Source organism: Schistocerca gregaria, chromosome 8 (genome assembly GCF_023897955.1).
Source record: "Schistocerca gregaria isolate iqSchGreg1 chromosome 8, iqSchGreg1.2, whole genome shotgun sequence".
Taxonomy (NCBI): domain Eukaryota; kingdom Metazoa; phylum Arthropoda; class Insecta; order Orthoptera; family Acrididae; genus Schistocerca; species Schistocerca gregaria.
In genome coordinates, this window is record NC_064927.1 from 450,234,665 (window position 1) to 450,258,216 (window position 23,552).

Genomic DNA, 23,552 nt, shown 5'->3' on the forward strand with positions numbered 1-23,552 from the left:
CAGAGTTTCAGGGAGAGAATAAGGGAACAATTGACAGGAATGGGGGAAAGAAATACAGTAGAAGAAGAATGGGTAGCTATGAGGGATGAAGTGAAGGCAGCAGAGGATCAAGTAGGTAAAAAGATGAGGGCTAGTAGAAATCCTTGTGTAACAGAAGAAATATTGAATTTAATGGATGAAAGGAGAAAATATAAAAATGCAGTAAATGAAGCAGGCAAAAAGGAATACAAACGTCTCAAAAATGAGATCGACAGGAAGTGCAAAATGGCTAAACAGGGATGGCTAGAGGACAAATGCAAGGATGTAGAAGCTTATCTCACTAGGAGTAAGATAGATACTGCCTACAGGAAAATTAAAGAGACCTTTGGAGAGAAGAGAACCACGTGTATGAATATCAAGGGCTCAGATGGCAGCCCAGTTCTAAGCAAAGAAGGGAAGGCAGAAAGGTGGAAGGAGTATATAGAAGGCTTATACAAGGGCGGTGTACTTGAGGACAATATTATGGAAATAGAAGAGGATGTAGATGAAGTCGAAATGGCAGATACGATACTGCGTGAAGAGTTTGACAGAGCACTGAAAGACCTGAGTCGAAACAAGGCCCCCGGAGTAGACAACATTCCATTAGAACTACTGACGGCCTTGGGAGAGCCAGTCATGACAAAACTCTACCAGCTGGTGAGCAAGATGTATGAGACAGGTGAAATACCCTCAGACTTCAAGAAGAATATAATAATTCCAATCCCAAAGAAAGCAGGTGCTGACAGATGTGAAAATTACCGAACTATCAGTTTAATAAGCCACGGCTGCAAAATACTAACGCGAATTCTTTACAGACGAATGGAAAAACTGGTAGATGCGGACCTCGGGGAGGATCAGTTTGGATTCTGTCGAAATGTTGGAACACGTGAGGCAATACTGACCTTACGACTTATCTTAGAAGAAAGATTAAGAAAAGGCAAACCTACGTTTCTAGCATTTGTAGACTTAGAGAAAGCTTTTGACAGTGTTGACTGGAATACTCTTTCAAATTCTGAAGGTGGCAGGGGTAAAATACAGAGAGCGAAAGACTATTTACAATTTGTACAGAAACCAGATGGCATAAGAGTCAAGGGGCATGAAAGGGAAGCAGCGGTTGGGAAGGGAGTGAGATAGGGTTGTAGACTGTCCCCGATGTTATTCAATCTGCATATTGAGCAAGCAGTAAAGGAAACAAAAGAAAAATTCGGGGTAGGTATTAAAATCCATGGAGAAGAAACAAAAACTTTGAGGTTTGCCGATGACTTTGTAATTCTGTCAGAGACAGCAAAGGACTTGGAAGAGCAGTTGAACGAAAGGGACAGTGTCTTGAAAGGAGGATATAAGATAAACATCAACAAAAGCAAAATGAGGATAATGGAATGTAGTCGAAGTCAGTCGGGTGATGCTGAGGGAAGTAGATTAGGAAATCAGACACTTCAAGTAGTAAAGGAGTTTTGCTATTTGGAGCAAAATAACGGATGGTGGTCGAAGTAGAGAGGATATAAAATGTAGATTGGCAATGGCAAGGAAAGCGATTCTGAAGAAGAGAAATTTGTTAACATGGAGTATAGATTGAAGTGTCAGGAAGTCGTTTCTGAAAGTATTTCTTTGGAGTGTAGCCATGTATGGAAGTGAAATATGGACGATAAATAGTTTGGACAAGAAGAGAATAGAAGCTTTCGAAATGTGGTGCTACAGAAGAATGCTGAAGATTAGATGGGTAGATCACATAACTAATGAGGAGGTATTGAATAGAATTTTGGAGAAGAGGAGTTTGTGGCACAACTTGACAAAAAGAAGGGACCGGTTGGTAGGACATGTTCTGAGGCATCAAGGGATCACAAATTTAACATTGGAGGGCAGCGTGGAGGGTAAAAATCGTAGAGGGAGACCAAGAGATGAATACACTAAGCAGATTCAGAAGGATGTAGGTTGCAGTAGGTACTGGGAGATGAAGAAGTTTGCACAGGATAGAGTAGCATGGAGAGCTGCATCAAACCAGTTTCAGGACTGAAGACAATAACAACAGGTCAAGTAACTGATGACCTTGCTGTTTGGTTCCAAACTAACGAAGCAGCCATCCTTGCTACCTACCTACCGACTTACCTAAAACATATTGATTCAAAGTACCTCTTCAAAGTTACTTTCATGAGGCATTGGTGCAAACTGGTTGGAATGCACTCATAACAGTGTGAGGAAAGCCTCTCCACCTGATGGCACTACCATACGCGCTGATCTAATATGCAACAGATAAATGCTCTCGCATTCATAAAAATTCTAGATTTTGCTAATCCATTCACACTAACATAAGACATCTGTAGTCCCTATCTTCTACTTTTCAGATTTAAAGTACAGAAGACCTGTCATAGAAGGCATTTGTCTTACAATTTCTTAGTGCAGTTTGTTACAGACAGTGCTGATGTACAATGACGACTGCCCTTACAATAAATATGTCATATTTTAAAACTTTCAGAAGTATAAGGATTAGCAAATCTTAAAAACAGTTGTGATCAAGACTGAAGTTTGATTATAGTGTGAATAACTTTTAATATTTCATACGTTTTCCTAGCTCTCCCTGCCATACAATCCTAATAGTTCAAGAACACTTTCTAAGAAAAAGTTCATCTTAAGCCAAACTTAGTCATCATGTGATATACAATGTCACAAAATAAATAAATAAAAATTCTCTACCATAAATACAGGTCATCGGGCTCTGGTGTGCAGTGCTTTAGTGCACCCTGCACAACAAAATTGAGGATCTCTTGTCAAAACCCATAATTGTCTCCTGTTGTCTTGCATAAATATGAAATTTGGTTCAGTGCCTACAAACTTCATCTGTAATGGTGCGAAAGCATGGTGCTGTGTGATGCCACCCTCGGGCTTGACTATACTTCAAACAGCAAGCTGTCAACACATGCTAGAGCTCAGAAATTCGTGTGAAGTGTAAAGTGGGTCTAATGATGTCACATTGGCACCACATTTCTCCATACAGCATAACCCCACTTTTATATACCCAGAATTAAAGTTTTCCTGTCATTTACGACATTTTTTTATCGTTCTCGCCAAATTTTCTATGACCACAATATTAACGTGCTCCCAATTTTGTGTTCAACATATTCATAATTTTCCAGTGATTCACACTTAATGAAAAAATGTTCATGGAGAAAAAACTGATGTAAAACAACACTGTCATAATATTGGCTGACAAGTAGTATTGACAAACATCTCGATACAAGTTTGCTCTACTCAGTGAATTTAAACCAGTAAATGCATGCCCACGTCACTCACCTTGCATTGCTCAACATCCTCGGAGGTAAAGCAATGAACTGCAAAGAGAACTTGAGGAAACACTGATTCTAAAGGCAGTACCTAAGGTGCCACTGTCCATCACGTGGCTTTGACTATGAGACTGTCTCTGGTAATGCCAACATTCTCAATTGAAAGTAGTCGACCATCATGCTTACAGTGCAATGCGGACATCCAAATTTTATCCATTTTAGCACCTTCGTCTTTCCTGTTAAAATTATTGTGGTGTTTATCAATCTTATAGCCTCTCTATACATGTGTGCATAATAACAGTGAGGTTTTAGATGTGACGCTCGTCTCGCTGAATTTTATTTCATGATAACCTTCCTGGTAAATGTGTTCTGCTACGGCTGATGTGACCCAGGCAGCAATTCCTCTTATGTTAAACAAGACAGGTGTTCACGCTTCTCTTTGTGGTACCGATACACACCTGTCCACAACTACAAGGAATTTTATATACCCCCTATGTAGCCTAAGGGTGTCGTGCATCTTTTGCAGATCTTAAATATTATTTTATTTTCCTGGTTGGTTTGAAAATAGTTTCCACCCCATACATGACACTATCCCAATGTGATCTGTGGCCTTACTAATAACCAGAAGAAAAACCTTGCCTTTGGGCAACTGTTGTTCGTCGTTGCTCCTGATTCTAAGCCTCGAACGAAGTGTTAGATCTATATCCTTGCTAGAATAGCCATTCTTGACAAAAGCTGACTTTAGATGTTCAGTTTCATCTTTTAAATAAACAGGTTCACAGATTTTGTGTGCCCTGTCTACCAAAGTTTTTATTACACCCCTTTTTTGTGTAAGATGAAGGTTTGAATCTTTATGCAGATAATGATCAGTATGCGTATCCTTTCTATACACCTTATGGACCAACGTTCAATCCCGTCGTTTAATCACAGACACATCCAGGAAATCTGCTCCGTGTGTCCCTACTACGAATGTGTCATCAATATAGCGATACCATCTGGCTGGTCTCTTACCGGCACTCTGCAACACCTGTTGTTCAAAAGTCTCCATAAACAAGTTAGCCTCAGCAGGACTAAGAGGACTGCCCATAGCCACCCCATCAATCTAGTCATAAAAGTTACTATTGTATTGAAAGTAAGTTGTGGGGAGACAGTGTCGGAATAGTTACACAATAGCGATAGGAGAAAATATCCGCTATGCATAAAATAGCATCATTATGTGCACATGTATAGAGAGGCTATTGAGATTGATAAACACCATAATAATTTTAACAGGAAAGATGGTGTTAAACTGGATAAAACTTGGATGTCCGGATTGCACCAGAAGCGTTACAGTCGATTATTTTCAGTTGAGAGTGTTGGGATTTCCAGAGACAGTTCCGTAGCCTACACCACATGTTGGACAGTGGTGCTTTCTATACTGCTTATATAACCAGCGTTTACTCGAGTTCTCTTTGCAGTTCATTGCTCTACCTCGGAGGATGTCTCCCTCAGTCAGAGAGGAAATGTCAGGGTTTGAGTTTTATACATCGTTCACGGCTTATTGGGCCGGAAGTTTTAAGTGAAGAAAGATTTTGATGCTAGTGCTTAAAAATTTTTCTCGTGTGGGGGGAGAGATACAGAAATCCTTGTATTTTTTGTCTACTTAAGTCTTTTACTTACACTTGAGATTTGAAAATTTCTCGTGGAAAAATACTAAAACTTGTCTCGAAATCAAGGAATTTCCCTTGGGGAAACTTGTGGCAGCCTTGGTGAAGGAAAAGGACTGGAGAGTCGAGCGAAAGCGGTTCAGTTCAGAAAAATCACCCAGAACCCCGGGTCAAGGGAGACCTACCTGATAGGATGAGAAGGAAAGAAGTCATTTTTTCTCATCCCGTCCAGTAAGTCTCCCGTGACCTGGGGTTCTATGTGACTTCTCTGAACTGTACCCCCTTAAGTTAAATCCTTTTGTGCATCTTGTTCCCCTGTCACCACTTGGTGAGTAGAGTTTTTATCTATCCATTATATTAAACTCACTGTCCAACTTCATAAGATTGGATTCATTCACTGCTTACAATTTTTTCTTATGAATCCAATTGTATCCAGTTGCTTTGTTAGCTCATACTACATAACTGTTACACTACGTTACGTGCCTCTGCTATATCTAAGGAAGTACTCTGTGCTAAGCTGTGTGTATATACTTCCATTTACTGGCTGTCAGTTGCATAATGTAATAACCTCTCTTGTTCGAGGTATGAGCCTACCATTACCTACATCTTGGTACTCCGTAATCATAGATACCTGCAACTACTTGACTCTGGTTATGTACTTGTTGCATGCTATGAGCTGTGTCAATGTGTATTGTATAGTTGGATCTATATTCCTGTCTATAGTTTTGTTATGTAATATTTAATTTTTTTCTAGTAAATAAATAGTTCGTACAATCTTCGAACAAATCGTGTACACATTGTTTGCCTTAGTGCAGTGGCACCACCTGACAACCCGACTTGAAACGACTTACCGTGGACTCTGAAGTGCATCAGCACATGCTTCTCGAGTTGTCGTGAATGGATCACGTATATTAATGCACCTGTTTTTGTTCCTATACTGCTTACTAGTGTTACAGATATTTTATTTAGCAGTTATATATATTTGACAATCCATTGTGGGCTGTATTATTGTAGTTGGGACCTGTCCTCCTTATGTCAGTGCGACTCGTGTATAATTGTTGTACAGTCATGCAGATTACTACATTATCATATTGTATCTGTACATTGTAGGTCTGAGAATTTGAGGACGACAGGTAGTTGCTATTGAAACTGATCATAAAGTAAACTATTTCACACCAAGCGATGTCTGTCTCTAACATTATAAATTACAACAGTAGTTCGCCCCAACATCATCTGTAAATAACGCAATTTATTGATTCATTAGCATCGAACTTCTAGGAAACTATGAAACACCAAAGATCAGGTACTATTTCATAGTATTTTTATTATCTTTTTATTTTCATACAAAATAAAAGCTCTCTTATTGCTTTAATGTACTCTTCTTGTAAATATAAATGTTCTGCAGACAATCCTCAATAGAGAACAGAGTTAATTAATTGTCATTGTTGGAATAAATATCGAAGTATTAGGTCAAACAATGGAAAAATCAGGATGGAATGTAACAATACTGTGAAAAAGAAACCATACAGTCACAGATAGGCACGACAAAAAGACTGTCACCAATAAAGCTTTTGGCCAGTAAGACCTTCGTCAACATTAGGCGACAAACACACACGTACACAGCACGCAACATCATGACTGCAGTCTCAGTCAACTGCGGCCACACTGCTGTATGACCTTAGTTCCCTTGCCTGAGACTGCAGTTTGTGTGTGTGTGTGTGTGTGTGTGTGTGTGGTGTGTGTGTGTGTGTGTGTGTGTGTAATTTTGACCAAGGCCTTACTAGCTGAAAGCTATATTTGTGACAGTCTTTTTGTTGTGCCTATCTGAAATATTATGTCAGTGAGATTATTGTTTAATGATGATATACTTAAAACTCAGCAGTATCTGAGAATCTATTTTCAGTCATCACATTTGTCATTCCCATTTTTCGCTAATTGATCTTCTCATATTGAAGTTTAGTGCCTGTTAGATATGAGGTTAAAATCTTCTGAGGCTGCCGTGTACAGTACCGACCACATCTGCTGACGATCAACTTGTAAAGGATACTAAACATTTTCATCACATCAATTACAGGCTCTTGGCAGTGAGGATCCCATCTTCTCGCAGTTATTAGTAGTTGGCTAAAACAGCACATTGTCCTGCACTGCAAAGTGCTGTATCCACAGAGGAGGATATCATGTTGCCATGCCCTCATAAGCTCTAAATGAAACAGGAAATAAACAAAATTTTGACAATATTTGGAATTAAATTAAAACCAAAAATATTGAAATAAAATTTTATAAACATTTACCTGACGTTGCTAGGGGGAATGTAAATTGGGGTTATAGAAAATTTGCATTTTTTGTTTTGTTTGATAAATGTCTGTGTGCTGGGAAGGACCACTAAATCTACTGCACACTACTGCTGATTATGGCAGATTATGCTAAAATGTCAACTAAGATGTTAACATCCAAAATCTGTGTTGAACTATACTAGTAGATCGGAGGAAGGCAGTGTCAGCCTACCTCCAATGGTACCATGCCTCATAAAGCATTATTGAGTTCAAACCAGCTTCCAGGTGTTGGGAAGCTTCATCTTTCTCACAATTGGAGAATTCCTTGTCTGTGGGGGCTGTCCGATCTGTTACATTTCACATGTTAATTACCACATTGTTTACTCTTCATTTATAATTTTCAAGGCTCTACAATTCATAATATAGAAAGCTTTGTCCCTCCAGATAAAATAAAATGGCAGTTAATAAGTTTCTTTCAGTCTCATTTTAGTTAATTGTTAGCATTACAAAAGCTCCTTTGTAAATGTTGAGCCCATGTTACACTGTCAATGTTCCTTCACAAATCTTTTGTAAAAGCTAGGATCACACTTTTTTTTGTATAAAAGGTATGATAAAAGTGCCCTTACAGGCAGTCACAGACTTTATAAAAGATATTTGACAAAGGTATTTTACTGTGTAACACAAACCTTGGAGGGGGACAGTGTGCCTTCTGCTAAGAGTTCCTGTCCGTGTGCCACCTTCTGGCACACCCTGTTCAGTGATGTGCCACCATACCAGATGACAGGAGAAGGGCCTAATTATTGGGTGTCATGGCTCAGAATAAAACATATATGCCTTTTTATGTTCATTGGGTTCTGAGGTTGCCAATACTTTGATTTCAGAGATATTGGTTAAAATTGATGTTTGGCAGCCAACTATAAAGTTGTATTCTAGTGGAAGTAGGGCAGCTGTAAACCTCTTCATTGCTTAAGAGGAATAATGTAATGGGGAGTTGCCCCACCCACCCCCACCCCAGCTCTCTGTCCTGTAGCCCCCCAACACTACAGCTGTTGACAGTCTAGTCGTTGCATGTTCCGGGCCAGACAGAGCTCTTCTCCCCTCCCCCCTTCCCCCACCTGTATCCAGCTACCCCTCCAGGCTGCTGCTTCCATTCTGTGTGACAGTTGCATTCTGGTCTGAGCTGCCGGAGATTGCAGTCGTGTGTATGTGAGGCATGCTTGCTCACATGAATGAATGTGCATTTCATTTGCTGAAAGCTAATGTGTAGGTGTCCTCTCTTTTTGCCTATCTGCAATTCAGTGTGTCATCTTTACAGTAAGTAAAAATCTATCTTTTCCTTATATTGTTAATATTCTGACCTGGAGTTTCCATTGCTCAGTCTGTTTCGCAAGTTGTGTGTCATGTATTATATGAACTTACTATGGATTACTTCCCTTACAATTATGTCAAAAAGGGCAGAATCAAAGTTGCTTGTATGTTGTTTGTAGGTGACCTCGGCCATGTGACATCAGTTGCTGATCCGCAAGTGGAAGAAGGTGATTGCAGATACTTGCCATATGAAATTCTCCAAGAAGATTTCAGCCATCTTCCAAAGGCTGACATATTCGCTTTAGGTGAGTGTGTGTGTGTGTGTGTGTGTGTGTGTGTGTGTGTGTGTGTGTGTGGCATAATGTTTTTTGCTGTTTAGATTCTGGAAATGAATATAAGCATTCATTTTGAGGATGTAATAAATAGAGAGAAAGAAAGAAAGTAATTGTAACTGCCACTTGGTGTTGGTTGTGTTGAAAATGGATAAAAACAAGATGCTGTAACTTACCAAATGAGAAAGTGCTGGTAGATAGACAGAATAAAAAACACACAAACACACACACAAATTTCAAGCTTTCGCAACCCAAGGTTGCTTCATCAGGAAAGAGGGAAGGAGAGGGAAAGACAAAAGGATGTGGGTTTTAAGGGAGAGGGTAAGGAGTCAGACTTACCTTAGGGGTAAAAAAGGACAGGCAAACACTCGAGCGCACACACACGTGTGCGTGCGTGCGAGTGTATACCTGTCATTTTTTCCCCCCCCTATGGTAAGTCTTTCTGCTCCCGGGACTGGAATGACTCCGTACCCTCTCCCTTAAAACCCACATCCTTTCGTCTTTCCCTCTCCTTCCCTCTTTCCTGATGAAGCAACCTTGGGTTGCAAAAGCTTGAAGAGTGTGGGTGTGGGTGTGGGTGTGGGTGTGTGTGTGTGTGTGTGTGTGTGTGTGTGTGTGTGTGTGTGTGTGTGTGTGTAGTTACAGCATCTTTGTTTTTTATATATAATTTTCCCACGTGGAATGTTTGAGGGTATTATTATATCAAATATGCACTAGATACTTTCATTTCAATTCCCTTCAGAGAGAGAGAGAGAGAGGGGGGGGCGCACAAAAAAACACACACACAAGATTGAAGTGAATTTAAGTATTAGTAGTGCAGTACAGTGTATGCATGCATCATCCAAATTTTGCAAAGTGATAATAACAAATGTTTCAGCAATGACAAATTTTTACACTAATGCTAACTGCTTTTGAAATCCAGCAGTCTCAGAAGAAACTATGAATTCTATAGATGTTTTGTAAAAGTTTGTGGCTTTAATATTTGTAAATCTCATCAACAAGATAATCGCTTCTCCAGATACTTTATTTGACGTGTTATTTAATCACGAGTTGTGTATGACTGAGCCAGAGTTTAGTATTCCACTAACCCCAGTATGCAAGTGTGGAGCACCTTTTTTACATTTCAGCAGTACACTGTTGATGGCACTGAGTTACATCACTCAAAAGCAGGAGGTTCCAAAAATATTCTTTGAATTTGATGAGACTCATATCATTTTCATGAATGTAGACAGAAACACAGCATTTATTTTCAAAGGAACCATCAGAATTGTAAGGGTACTTTAAAGGCATGCACATAAAACCTTGGGGTTCTTTATACTATCATGCTTGGGATCAGTTTTCATAGACCTTTCACAAATGTTCAACGTGGCCTCTTCTTGTCACATAATAAACATAAGGACAATGTCAAACTTGGTCAGGTACTTGCACGATCATGTCTAGCGTGACTGCAGTCACTGTGTGATGTCACATAACAGTTAACCTGAAAGTTACATGGAGTCTTTTCAAAAACCACCACAAACAAAGAAAGAGAAATAATAATATGTATAATGAAATAAATTTACCTTGGAGGGCAGTAGTGTGCTGGGAGATACACATGCATCTTACGGCCAGTCCATCATTAAGGCAGCTAATCGTTAATAAATTCTAACAACCGGGAACTAGTGCATTAGTATGCCTTGTTGTTAAGAAGTGAAATTTTTGGCATTTTCTCACCATTGTGTAGTGAATGAATGAGATGTTGCAGCAGAAAGGCCTGAATGGGAAGCCACGTAAACCAGAAACTTAAGAAGAGTCAGGATAAACTTCCAGTTTCAATTCATAAACTAAAATCTCCCCAAAGTTTCCATCTTCGTTTGTAAAGAAAATGTACTCCTGTGAAGTTGGATGAATCTTTTTGAAGCATGCTAAATTGTACCAAAAATATATTCACATCCAGTTACTTGCTCTGAGAATATTGGTTCCCTGGTGACTGTTGGGAAATTGGACAGAAAACAAAGCTACGCTGCAGGTTTCAGGAAACATTGTAGGTTTGAATGTGATGTTTAGAAAAGTATAATAAGAGCTTCTAAGACAAAGTTACTTTACACAGGAGAAATGAAAATAAAGCATCGTTATTTATGAAATAAATTTACAACAAATGTAAGTACGTCAACAAGTAAGATGTGTATCTTTCTGAAAGATACAAACTTTTTAGACATAGGGAGTTGTTTTTGATAAGCATACTGAATTTATCCGTGCTGGATGGAATTGGTAACAGTAAGCTACTGTGTTATAAATTTATGAAGAAATTTTTACTGCTTTGCTCTCTTTTTACTAATATTTATTAGAAGGTCATGTTTTGGCAGCATGCTGCCATCACTAGGTGCATTACAGTTTCATTTACATAAGTCTAAAGCATGACAATTATTTTCTGGATGTTCCAGGGAGGTAATGTATTTAAATTTCATCCCGTAAAGAAAGGTTTATTTATTTTCATGTATACACGTTAATTATTTGAATGTGTGAGTCATTTAATTAATGTGTTTACTTACATTTTTGATGGAAACTGCTTTGTTTGGCACAAAGCACAATAATAAACACATCACCACTTTGTGCTTTTGGATATATATTCCAGCTTAGAGAGATGATCATGTTCTGTACTTAAGATGAACCTCTTGTCATGACTACAAAATATTTATTTCGTATATTCCTTCCACGTTTCTCCATTTTCAAAGGAATGGAATGTAAAAGAAGCAGCACACAGTGAGAAACATACCTACATCACATACTGAATAGAATAACACAGACAGCAGAACTTGCACCAACCAGAACAGTGTAGATACAAAGTATCACGTCCAACTTAATATTACTAAGCATATATAGAAACTGACTCAATTTTCTCTGGTGTTTTAACAGATATTTGCAGTCTCATTTTTATAATGTGTTGTCAGTCAGCCCAACAAATACTGTTTTTCATATGATGCCCAGTGTCAGTGGAAAGTGTCACTTTGTCTCCCCATTTCAAATAAAATTAACTTCACGTGCCTACTTGATAGAACATTGCCAGATTAGTAGAGTTTGATACTTCATTTGTCAATATGTATTACGAGGGACAGCACAACATGACTAAGCAGTACCCCAGCAGTAACTCGCAAACCAACCTGCCTTGCAGTATCTGCTATTGTCATGCAGCAAAGATGCTTAATCGCTGCTGCATTATTGGCTATTCTTCAAGTTTTACATTTGGTTCCTTTGACAACGGTGAATTACTGAAGTGTGCAATGAAGACCTAAAATAAATATTTTGTGGAGATTTTTATTATGGCTGAGCAGCTCTACATTCCAAAGACTTTTTACTGCTAAGAAAAGTTTACTTCAATTGGATAGATGGTACAATTGATAAAGATACAACTGTTTTTTTGTTTTTGTTTTTGTTTTTTTGCTATGATTGAAAACTTGTATGAAGAACTATAAGTCCATTTCACCTTGTTCATTTTATGTAAAGTGTGAGCACCATTCATAATGCACCAGGATGGGTGGCCAGTGTCCTTAATGTGTGTTGCTATTGATGATTAAGCGTAACTGTTTGTACATTTGTTTGTATTTGTTATATAAATTTTGGAAGGCTCTTTTGGTTTGACCTAGATAGAGAGCTTTGCATGTGCTACATTATTTATAGTAAGTGCTTCATTGTGTCTGTCAGAGTTCATTTTGTGTCTCAGTATGTGTTACAAAACAGTGTACATGCAAAGCCTCTTTGTTGGTCATACTGGGAGATATGCCTGAAAAAGATAAAAGGAACACACAAATTTGTTTCACACAAACTGTAGCCACCTATATTAGGGGTACTGTCCACCCATTCTAGAATATCACAAATTCTTGCCATATAATAAATGCAGAAGGGTTACCAAATGAACTTGTACGAAAGACTGTAAATTTTCCTTCAAGGCATTATACATGATAACTGGCAACTAATTGATAAGCTATAAAGTTATTCAAAAATACATCCAAATTGAAATGCTTAATTTATTAATAGAAAGAGTTAACTTAAAATTGTTTTGACACTACGAAGTACCATATAATCTTAATATTTAAATATGTACCATGGCATAAATATGGTTATATAGAAAGGGTTTCATTCTCATTGATCTTAGAAACTGAAATAAGTTTATCTTACCATTTAAGTCTTTAGTATGTAAATGACTGAATGTGAAAGTAATATGTGCTGGTGATGTTTTCATTCTTGTGCTCTATGTACCAGAGAAATTAATTCCCATTAAAAATATAAGTAAATACATAAATTTATGATTTAAAGATATAACTCACCCATGGTGTATACTAAAATGAATGAAAATCTTTTTGTACAACGTGAAAGTCGGCAAATAATCCTTATCAAACTTTAGTGTAATGCTGCCAAAAAGTGTAATGCTAATAAAGATTAGTAAAAAGTGACTGCAGTAGTAATCATTATTTTGTAGATTTTGACATGCAGGTGGGATTAAAGCTAGCCTTTATCTGTATTGTACTGCAGCCAAATGAGCAACACTACTGATGAGAAGTTACTGTATGATAATGTGTTGTCCATATTTGTAGGGGAGAAAAAAAAAAAACATTCATATGCTGACAGCTATGTAATTTACCACACTGTAAAGTGTACTCTCTTCAAAGCACATTTCATCAATAATTCAAAACTGAACATTGAGAGGGCTTGAAATACCCGCACTAGTAGTTTAACAGTTCACGTGAGCAGTATTTGTTTAGCCGCAGCTTCTCTTGATTTATGCAGTACAGTTCTTATGCTGTATAAGTACTTTGGTGTTGGACAATTGTTTAAATGTGGATCTTGAGGTTTTTCTTTACTAAAATATATTTGTAGGTAATAATACAATAATGAAAAGTCCTAGATGGGGCAGTACATAAAATAAGGGAAAGGCAGCCACTCACCTCAGTGGATCGATGCATGGAGCACAGTAACACACAACAGAAAACAGCACTGACACTAGCTTAAGAGAGAAGAGGTGTTGACCTCAACAAGGTGGGTTATAAGGAAGGAAGAGAAGGCCAGGTTACAAGCAAGGAATGTCTGAAAGATAGGTTGTAACGTTAGGTAAGTGAAACTGTTGTTGGAGAGGCACCATCCTATGAAAATAATTGTGAAATTCATAATAATCTGTTAATCAAATCTGCTACATTGACAAAAAAAAAAAAAAAGTGTATGTGTAGGGAAGGGAAAGGGGGGCGGGTAAATTATCTACTCAGGATTAATGTTTAACATACTATTTTGTGTCTCTTACTAAACTTCAACTCTGTGTTCTTGACTTCAGTTAGATAATTCTTCAAAATTAATTCCAGGTTTAACTGTCTACGAAGCTGGAGGTGCTGGTCCGCTCCCGAAGAATGGTCAGGAATGGCATGACATTAGAGATGGCAAAATTAAGTATTTGCCTAATGTGAGTCGTGACTTCAATGAACTTATCAAGGTAATTTTGATACATGTAAGGAGAAATAGTTGAAGTTCATCCTGTGGCACAAACTATATAGATAAGTGTGTTCCACAAAATTATTCTTGCTATTCCACGTGAAGTGGTAGCAAAATGGGGTGTGAGAAACTTCTAAGTGCAGTCTATGCTCTTCTTACCTCCCACGTAACAAAGACATGAGCTGAAACCACACACTATTGCAGTCTTGTAAGCACAACGTTGCATTGTGTTTAGACACATCTTTATTATGTCAAATTGTAGTACTTCATCTACATATATACTCCGCAAACCATCGTGAAGTGCATGGCAGAGGGTACATCTCATTGTACCAGTTATTAGGATTTCTTCCCATTCCATTCACGGAGGAGTGTAGGAAGAATGATTGTCTGAATGCCTCTGTGCATGCTGCAATTATTCTAATCTTGTCCTCAGGATCCCTATGTGAACAATATGTTGGAGGTTGTTGTATATTCCTCGAGTCGTCATTTAAGGCAGGCTCTTGAAACTTGGTTAATAGTCTTTCTCGAGTTAGTTTACGCCTACCTCAGTCTGCCAGCTCAGTTTCCTAAACCACTTGATAACATACTCCCATGGGTCAGACAAACCTGTGACCATTCGTGCTGCCCATATCTGTATACGTTAAATATCCCAGTAGTCCTATTTGGTAGGGGTCATATGTACTTCAGCAACAAGGGTATCCCAAGTGATTTTTAAGCTGTCTCATTTGTAGGCTGATTGCACTTCACAGCATTCTACAAATAAACTGAAGTCCATCACCTGCTATACCCACAACTGAACCTATGTGATCATTCCATTTCATATCCCTACAAAGTCTTGCCCCTACATATTTGTATGAGTTGTTAGATTTCAACTGTGACTCGTTGATATAGTCACAGGATACTATGTTCTTTTATTTTAAGTGCACAGTTTTAAATTTCTGGACATTTAAAGCACTTTGCCAATCTTTGTACCTTTCAGATCTTATCAAAATCTGACTGAATATCTATGCAGCTTCTTTCAGACAATACTTTAGTATAGATTACTGTATAATCTGCAAAAAATCTGAAGTTAGTACAAATGTTGTATGCAAGGTCATCAGTATACAACATGAACGGTGAGGGTCCCAATGCATTTCCCTCGAGTACACCTGAAGTTGTTGCTATATCTGACAATGAGTCTCCGTGCAAGATAATATGCTGCATCCTTTCTACCAAAAAGTCCTCAATTGTCACAAATTTCACTCGAGACCTAATACGATCGTATTTTTGACAATAACCGTACATGCAGTTCTGAGTCAAATGCTTCTTGAAAATCAAGAAATATTGCATCTGCCTGACTGCCTTGGATCAAAGTTTTCAACACGGAAGTTAATCTGTGTTAATTGTTGGGTACTTGCCAAATTATGGAAAAGGCTTAATGATGAATAACCAGAGTGACTGGTAAAAGCTTTGAAGCCGTACAGCTGGCACCCATCATGTCTCCTTTGTCACATTATTGCATCATAACCGTCCCTGCCTGTTGATCACCCTTGTGGATCTGCTACGTGGCCTTCATATTCACAATGTCAATGTGATTAGTTGCTTCTTGAGTGGGTCCATAGCCTCATCATAAATCCTGAATGATGAAACTGTTGTCAGTTGTGTCGTGTGAGATGTCTTCATTGCACCATGATGTGTGTGGCATTACTGGACAGTTCTGGCCTGCTGCCATTTTCAAAGTCTGCAATTACAATAACAAACTCTGTAGAAAGGCAAGATATGTGGTGAACATCATTATGCTTTGCATATTAGAATTGTTGTTATATTACTTACATTTGTCAGTGATGCATGTCATATTTAAAAGCTATGTTTTTGCGCATCACTAACAGCTTTCAAGTATGCATTTTGCAGTACATCACATAAGTGTCTTTAGCAGCAAGCATCCTGGCCTTTGCCAAATACATTTAATGGTACAACGCGTCTTATCTGCGTCATAAACATCACCACAGATGTTACAAAACTGCAGGAACATGCATTGCCCAAAGAATATGCGTAGATATGACATTTTGCAAAGTGTCAAAGTATAATGGTGGAGAGAGCTGCAGTCATGTGTCCTCAATGTTGTGTGTCTGTAGGTATTCAGTCTCTGTAGTTACACTTTAACATTTCACAAAAGTTACACCTAAGCAAAGTTTGTGGGTGCTACATTTTCCAGCAGTTTTGTAACATCTGTATTTATGTATTAGGAAGCACCACTAAATCTGTTTGATGACATCCAAGAAGCCAGTTGTTAAGAATGTTTTACTTCAATGATTTGTAGCAAAATATGTGCTTGGAAGGAATTTCTGATGTGCAAGGCCATGTATGTGGACTTCAAACCACCCCCCCCCCCCAATTTGTGAGCGCACTCCCCCCCCCCCCCCCCCCTCACACACACACACACACACACACACACAAAATCGCAATTTAGAAAGTCTACATAAAAGGTCTTGCACATCACACACAGATTCTAAGAACATATTTCGCTATATGTCACCTAAGTAACATATTCTTAACAGCTCGCTTACAGGGCATTATCAAATACAGTTAACAGTTCAACATGTCCTTTTGCTTCCTCATTCATTAATACAGATGTTACTAAACCAGGGGAACATGCAGTGTCCAAAGGCTTTGCTTAGGCAGGAGATTTTGCAGAGTGTGAAAGCATAACAGTAGAAGGACCTTTCACTAAGAAAAATGACAGGCATGCAATAATGCACACGACACCTACTATGAAACAGGTTTTCAGTGTGCCACATACATCACTGACGCAATAATAGTAGTAGTAGAAGAAGAAGTAAAAGTACAACAGCAATTGTTATATGCAAAGCATTACAATGTTCACTATGTGTCTTACTTTTCTGCGGTGTTTGGTATTATAGTTGCTGACATTTGAAAATGGCAACAGGGCAAAACGGTCATTAATGCCAGGTATATACATGGTGCAATAAAGGTATCTTGCGTATAGAACTGACTGCCTCCAATGTAATCATTCAGGAGAACGTCTATGTGAATTCACCCACTTCACTGGCTGAAACCAAGATGGGTCAAGACAACATTCAAACAGTGCAGCATTGGTAAAATGGGTAAATATTGCATGTGCTTTACTCACATAATTCTTCTTACAGTTGTTACAGAATTTATGCTGGCGAGTAATGAAAGTTTTGAAAACGATTTGAAAGTCATTGCTGCTTGTCAACTCCTACTCCATAAATAAATTTCTAAATAAATACTGTGTATATGTGGTTGGTTTTCGTTTATCAGGTCCGTTGTAGTTTAAGTTAATAAAAACTTTACCTTTTTATCTAAATGACCAGCCTATGTCCTTGCTTTCACAAAGAAAATATATCTTGTATATACGCCTACAAACACATTCTCCATTAAGGCGCATTTGCACTGAGTTTGCAACATTGGACTACCGATGTTGGCAACATGTTCACAACACAAAATCAGTGTTCGACAGCTGCTTCAGTAGAGATCAAAGAAACATTGTTCGTGGTCTGCTACCACTAAATTCCGCTATGCAGCGCTAGCATTCGTTTGCTCTGAGTTAGTGATTTGGTGTTTGTTTTGCTGGAGTGTAGTGGTGTGTTTATTTTATGTCCCCTCATTTTTATTTGAAATGGAGTGGTCACAAAGCAAAATTTTCCAGCTGATGTCGCTCTGAGGCAGGGGAGTGCCTGTGGAATGTACGTTGCGCAGGTTACAAAAATACTAAAAAATCAAACGATTCATTACAAAAAGTTGCTGCGGTGCTTGGTACTAGCAGCGGTGACGAGGACAAAAAAGTTAAATCTCTCGTCTCGGTACCGGCGAGAGAAAAGAGAAATAGAGGAAAGTAGAAAATCTGGATTTGGTACTGACACACTTTAGGAAACGAAGTAGTTTGGATTTAAATATCTACGTTTCCTGGATGATATGGAACTATTTGAAATATGGCTGGCTTTGATAGGAGTCTCCTGATGCCAGAAAACAGAGTAACAGCAAGTCTTTGGTTCACAGTGATTGTTTTTCTAAAATTTGTGACTTTCTTTGAAACAACTGGTCTTAGAATATTCAACATTATTTCAAAATCTGACGGCGACATCCTACTAAAGTTACAAAAGCCAGAACAGTCTTCCAAATTCAGCTCACAAACATGTCACTCCCGCCACGTCTTCTATAGTATGTTCTGGGCCACCGACGACTATACACAAAGTAACCTGTCAGTTCACCGCAGCAGACTATGCGAATACGCAGAAATGTTGGGCGCTATTGTAAATGGGAATGCGAACAACGAACAATGTGGCCAACATGTTGAGGGAACAAGTTGCACACAATGTTCCAAACAAAAACATGTTTCTGGGCTCAGTGTAAACGCCCCTGTATAGAGTTGTTGCGAATATGATATATGCAATATGCAGTAAACCAGGGCCGGCCAGAAATTCTGCACACATGCGGTGCTCCTGCACATGTGCAACTTCAGGTCACAGCATGCACGCCGCAGCTGTCAGTGTTCATGTAGTGCATGTTTCTACGGACAGATGTCGCTTTATCCACTTCGTAGGATACTCTGTACCGATGCATTCTGGTGCTCTTTCCACAGCTTGCAAGCCAACCATAGGAAGGTATTTCGCGTATTAAACATTTAAAATACTGAAACTTCCTGGCGGATTAAAACGGTGTGCCGGACCGAGACTCGAACAGGTTCGCAGGAGAGCTTCTGTGAACTTGGGAAGGTAGGAGACGAGGTACTGGCGGAATTAAAACTGTGAGGACGGGGTGTGTGTCGTGCTTGGGTAGCTCAGTCGGTAGAGCACTTGCCCACGAAAGGCAAAGGTCCCAAGTTCGAGTCTCGGTCCGGCACACCGTTTTAATCTGCCAGGAAGTTTCATATCAGCGCACACTCGGCTATAAAGTGAAAATTTCATTCTATTTAAAATACTGTCACAGTCTATTCATTGAGACGTCTACTTTTATGTTAACAGTTTAACCCAGTAAGACAAGTAATACAGTTAACAATCGTGGGTTTTTATTAAGGCAGCTTGACTGACAGCACGTAAATACGCGTTACATTTTTGATCTAGTATTTAAGAAAGAGAGCACTTAGTGACTCCTAATGAACCTTATTCATGATTTCAAGTAACATTCAACTAATGCAAGGTTTCCTATATCTAATTCTCGGAGCCCTCAGTTACACCCACATAATTTCTGTCTCACTGACCTCTGAGCAGAATGATAACCGCAGACCTCTCGGTGACCACCTGTTATTTCAATACCATTATTACTACATCTTTCATCAGTTCCGTCTGAAATCTGCATAATAACCGACAATTAGATGAATGTTATGTTTTATGGACTTCAACTCGGTGTAGCCCTTCACACATTAAAAAGAACCTGAATGTAAGTATACATTGGAACAATCGGTTTAATGACCAATTTTCCTAATAATAATGTAACATGGAGCAGAATGAGGCAATAATGCACAGACAGTTGTTGTTCTTGTGGTCTTCAGTCCTGAGACTGGTTTGATGCAGCTCTCCTTGCTACTCTATCCTGTGTGCAAGCTTCATCTCCTAGTACCTACTGCAACCTACATCCTTCACAATCTCCTTAGTGTATTAATCACTAGGTCTCCCTCTACGAATTTTACCCTCCACGCTGACCTCCAATACTAAATTGGTGATTCCTCGATATCTCAGCATGTCCTACCAATCGACCCCTTCTTCTGGTCAAGTTGTGCCACAAACTTCTCTTCTCCGCAATCCTATTCAGTACCTCCTCATTAGTTATGTGATCTACCCATCTAATCTTCAGCATTCTTCTGTAGCACCACATTTCTAAAGCTTCTATTCTCTTCTTGTCGAAACTATTTATCGTCCATGTTTCACTTCCATACATGGCTACACTCCATACAAATACTTTCATAAAAGACTTCCTGACATTTAAATTTATACTCTATGTTAACAAATTTCTCTTCTTCAGAAACGCTTTCCTTGCCATTGCCAGTCTACATTTTATATCCTCTCTACTTCGACCATCAGCCGTTACTTTGCTCCAAATAGCAAAACTCCTTTACTACTTGAAGTTGTTTCATTTACTGCTTGCTCAATATGCAGATTGAATAACATCGGGGACAGGCTACAACCCTATCTCACTCCCTTCCCAACCGCTGCTTCCCTTTCATGCCCCTTGACTCTTATGCCATCTGGTTTCTGTACAAATTGTAAATAGTCTTTCGCTCTCTGTATTTTACCGCTGCCACCTTCAGAATTTGAAAGAGTATTCCAGTCAACACTGTCAAAAGCTTTCTCTAAGTCTACAAATGGTAGAAAAGTAGGTTTGCCTTTCCTTAATCTAGCTTCCAAGATAAGTCGTAGGGTCAGTAGTGCCTCATGTGTTCCAACATTTCTATGGAATCCAAACTGATATTCCCCGAGGTCGGCTTCTACCAGTTTCTCCATTCGTCTGTAAAGAATTTGCGTAATTATTTTGCAGCTGTGATGATTTGGTAATGTTCACATCTGTCAACACCTGCTTTCTTTCGGGTTGGAATTATTATATTCTTCTTGAAGTCTGACAGTATTTCGCCTGTCTCATACATCTTGCTCACCAGATGGTAGAGTTTTGTCAGGACTGGCTTTCCCAAGGTCGTCAGTAGTTCTAATGGAATGTTGTCTACTCCGGGGGCCTAGTTTCGACTCAGGTCTTTCAGTGCTCTGTCAAACTCTTCATGCAGTATCCTACCTCCCATTTCATCTTCATCTACCTCCTCTTCTGTTTCCAGAACATTGTCCTCAAGTACATCGCCCTTGTATAGACCCTCTGTATACTCCTTCCGCCTTTCTGCTTTCGGGACAGGTTCCATCAGACTGGACAAGAGTAGTAATCACACAAATCTTTAAACATGGAAACAGAAAAGATTGTAACAACTACAGAAGTATCTCTTTAATCAGCGTTGTGGGTAAAATCTTCTCAGATATTGTTGAAAGGAAAGTGCGAGTATTAGTTGAGGACCAATTGGATGAAAAGCAGTGTGGGTTTAGGCCACTTAGAGGTTGTCAGGACCAGGTATTTAGCTTACGGCAAATAATGAAGAAGTGTTATGAGTGGAACAGGAAATTTGTATCTATGCTTTATAGATCTAGAAAAGGCATATGACCGGGTTCCTAGGAGGAAGTTATTGACTGTTCTAAGAGATTATCGAATAGGAGGCAAACTTTTGCAAGCAATTAAAGGTCTTTACATGGATAGTCAGGCAGCAGTTAGAGTTGACAGTAAATTGAGTTCATGGTTCAGAGTAGTTTCAGGGATAAGACAAGGTTGCAACCTGTCTCCACTGTTGTTCATATTATTTATGGATCAAATATTGAAAACAATAGACTGGCTGGGTGAGATCAAGATATGTGAACACAAAATAAGCAGTCTTGCATATGCGGATGACTTAGTTGTGATGGCAGATTCAATTGAAAGTTTGCAAAGTAATATTTCAGAACTGGATCAGAAATGTAAGGACTATGGTATGAAGATTAGTCAGTGGGAAAGAGAGATAAACAGATTGAGTGCCAGATAGGAGGAACAAAGTTAGAACAGGTGGACAGTTTCAAGTACTTAGGATGCCTATTCACAGGATGGCAAAATAGTGAAAGAACTGGAAGCTAGGTGTAGCAAAGCTAATGCAATGAGCGCTCGGCTACGATCTACTCTCTTTTGCGAGAAGGAAGTCAGTACCAAGACTAAGTTATCTGTGCACCGTTCAATCTTTCTTTCGGGAGCGAAAGCTGGGTGGATTCAGGTTACCTTATCAACAAGGTTGAGGTCACGGATATGAAAGTAGCTAGGATGATTGCAGGTACTAGTAGATGGGAACAATGGCAGGAGGGTGTCCACAATGAGGAAAACAAAGAAAAACTGGGAATGAACTCTATAGATGTAGCAGTCAGGGCGAACAGGCTTAGATGGTGGGGTCATGTTACGCGCATGGGAGAAGCAAGGTTACCCAAGAGACTCGTGGGTTCAGCCGTAGAGGGTAGGAGGAGTCGGGAGCAGACCAAGGAAAAGGTACCTGGATTCGGTTAAGAATGATTTTGAAGTAATAGGTTTAACATCAGAAGAGGCACGAATGTTAGCACTGAATAGGGGATCATGGAGGAATTTTATAAGGGGGGCTATGCTCCAGACTGAACGCTGAAAGGCATAATCAGTCTTAAATGACGATGACCTGCCCAATTAAGGGATCCGACATTCCACGCTTTGGTCCGTAGAACACCAGTTTCCTTTCTCATGATGAGGACTTCCCCTTGAGTAGTCCCCTCCCGGAGATCTGAATGGGGGACTATCTTACCTCCGGAATATTTTACCCAAGAGGACGCCATCATCATTTAACCATACAGTAAAGCTGCATGCCCTTGAGAAAAATTATGCCTGTAGTTTCCCTTGCTTTCAGCCATTTGCAGTACCAGCACAGCAAGGCCGTTTTGGTTAGTGTTACAAGGCCAGATCAGTCAATCATTCAGACTGTTGCCCCTGCAACTACTGAAAAGGCTGCTGCCCCTCTTCAGGAACAAAAGGCTGCTGCCCCTCTTCAGGAACCATGTTTGTCGGGCCTCTCAACAGATAGCCCTCCGTTGTGGAATGCACAACTGGTAAACAATAATTTTTAATTATGAAAGGAATAAATCCAAACACATTTATCAATGGCCATGAGAAATGATATTGGGCACAAAAGCACGACTCATTGACAAACGCAAGCAGTTGCGAAGATTTTCATCACTTATGCTTCATCGAAACCTTGATTTATTCATTTTCATCACTGAGAAAAAACTTTCACAAACATATGTTGACCCGAACATGGACATAACTCTCGCGGCTTCTCGGTGCAGACATGGAAATTCTTGTTGTGAAAAATTTTTGTAGGATTCTTCAGTTCCATCTGTAGATCATTCGAAGCATCTTCAACTGACGATGAGAACGGTCTAGCAAAGAGGCGAGTGACAGGAGACAAACTCGTAACATTTGCAAATCGTGCTCGAAATTGTTGCTTAATTTTTAAAATTATTGACACGTATTCTTGAAATCTAGCACTTTCATGGACCAGTCCAAGAGTCGGGAAATGTGCAGTGTTTTCTGTCAATAGTTGGCTCTCCCAAAGTGCAAGTTTCCTTTCAAGACATTTACTTTTTCCAACATGTCTGAAATTAAATTATTTTCACCTTGCAAACTGACGTTCAGGCTGTTCATGTG

At 39.2% G+C, this 23,552-nt stretch overlaps 1 protein-coding gene across 1 annotated transcript in view; it reads left to right on the plus strand.

Moving 5' to 3' along the window:
• Nucleotides 1-23,552, plus strand: part of LOC126284310 (wee1-like protein kinase) — a 79,670-nt gene that overhangs the window by 50,127 nt on the left and 5,991 nt on the right. Inside the window, exons 6-7 of the mRNA XM_049983144.1 lie at nt 8,703-8,828; nt 14,186-14,313. Of these exons, the coding sequence (XP_049839101.1) occupies nt 8,703-8,828; nt 14,186-14,313 (254 nt within the window). The remainder of the gene's footprint in view (nt 1-8,702; nt 8,829-14,185; nt 14,314-23,552) is intronic.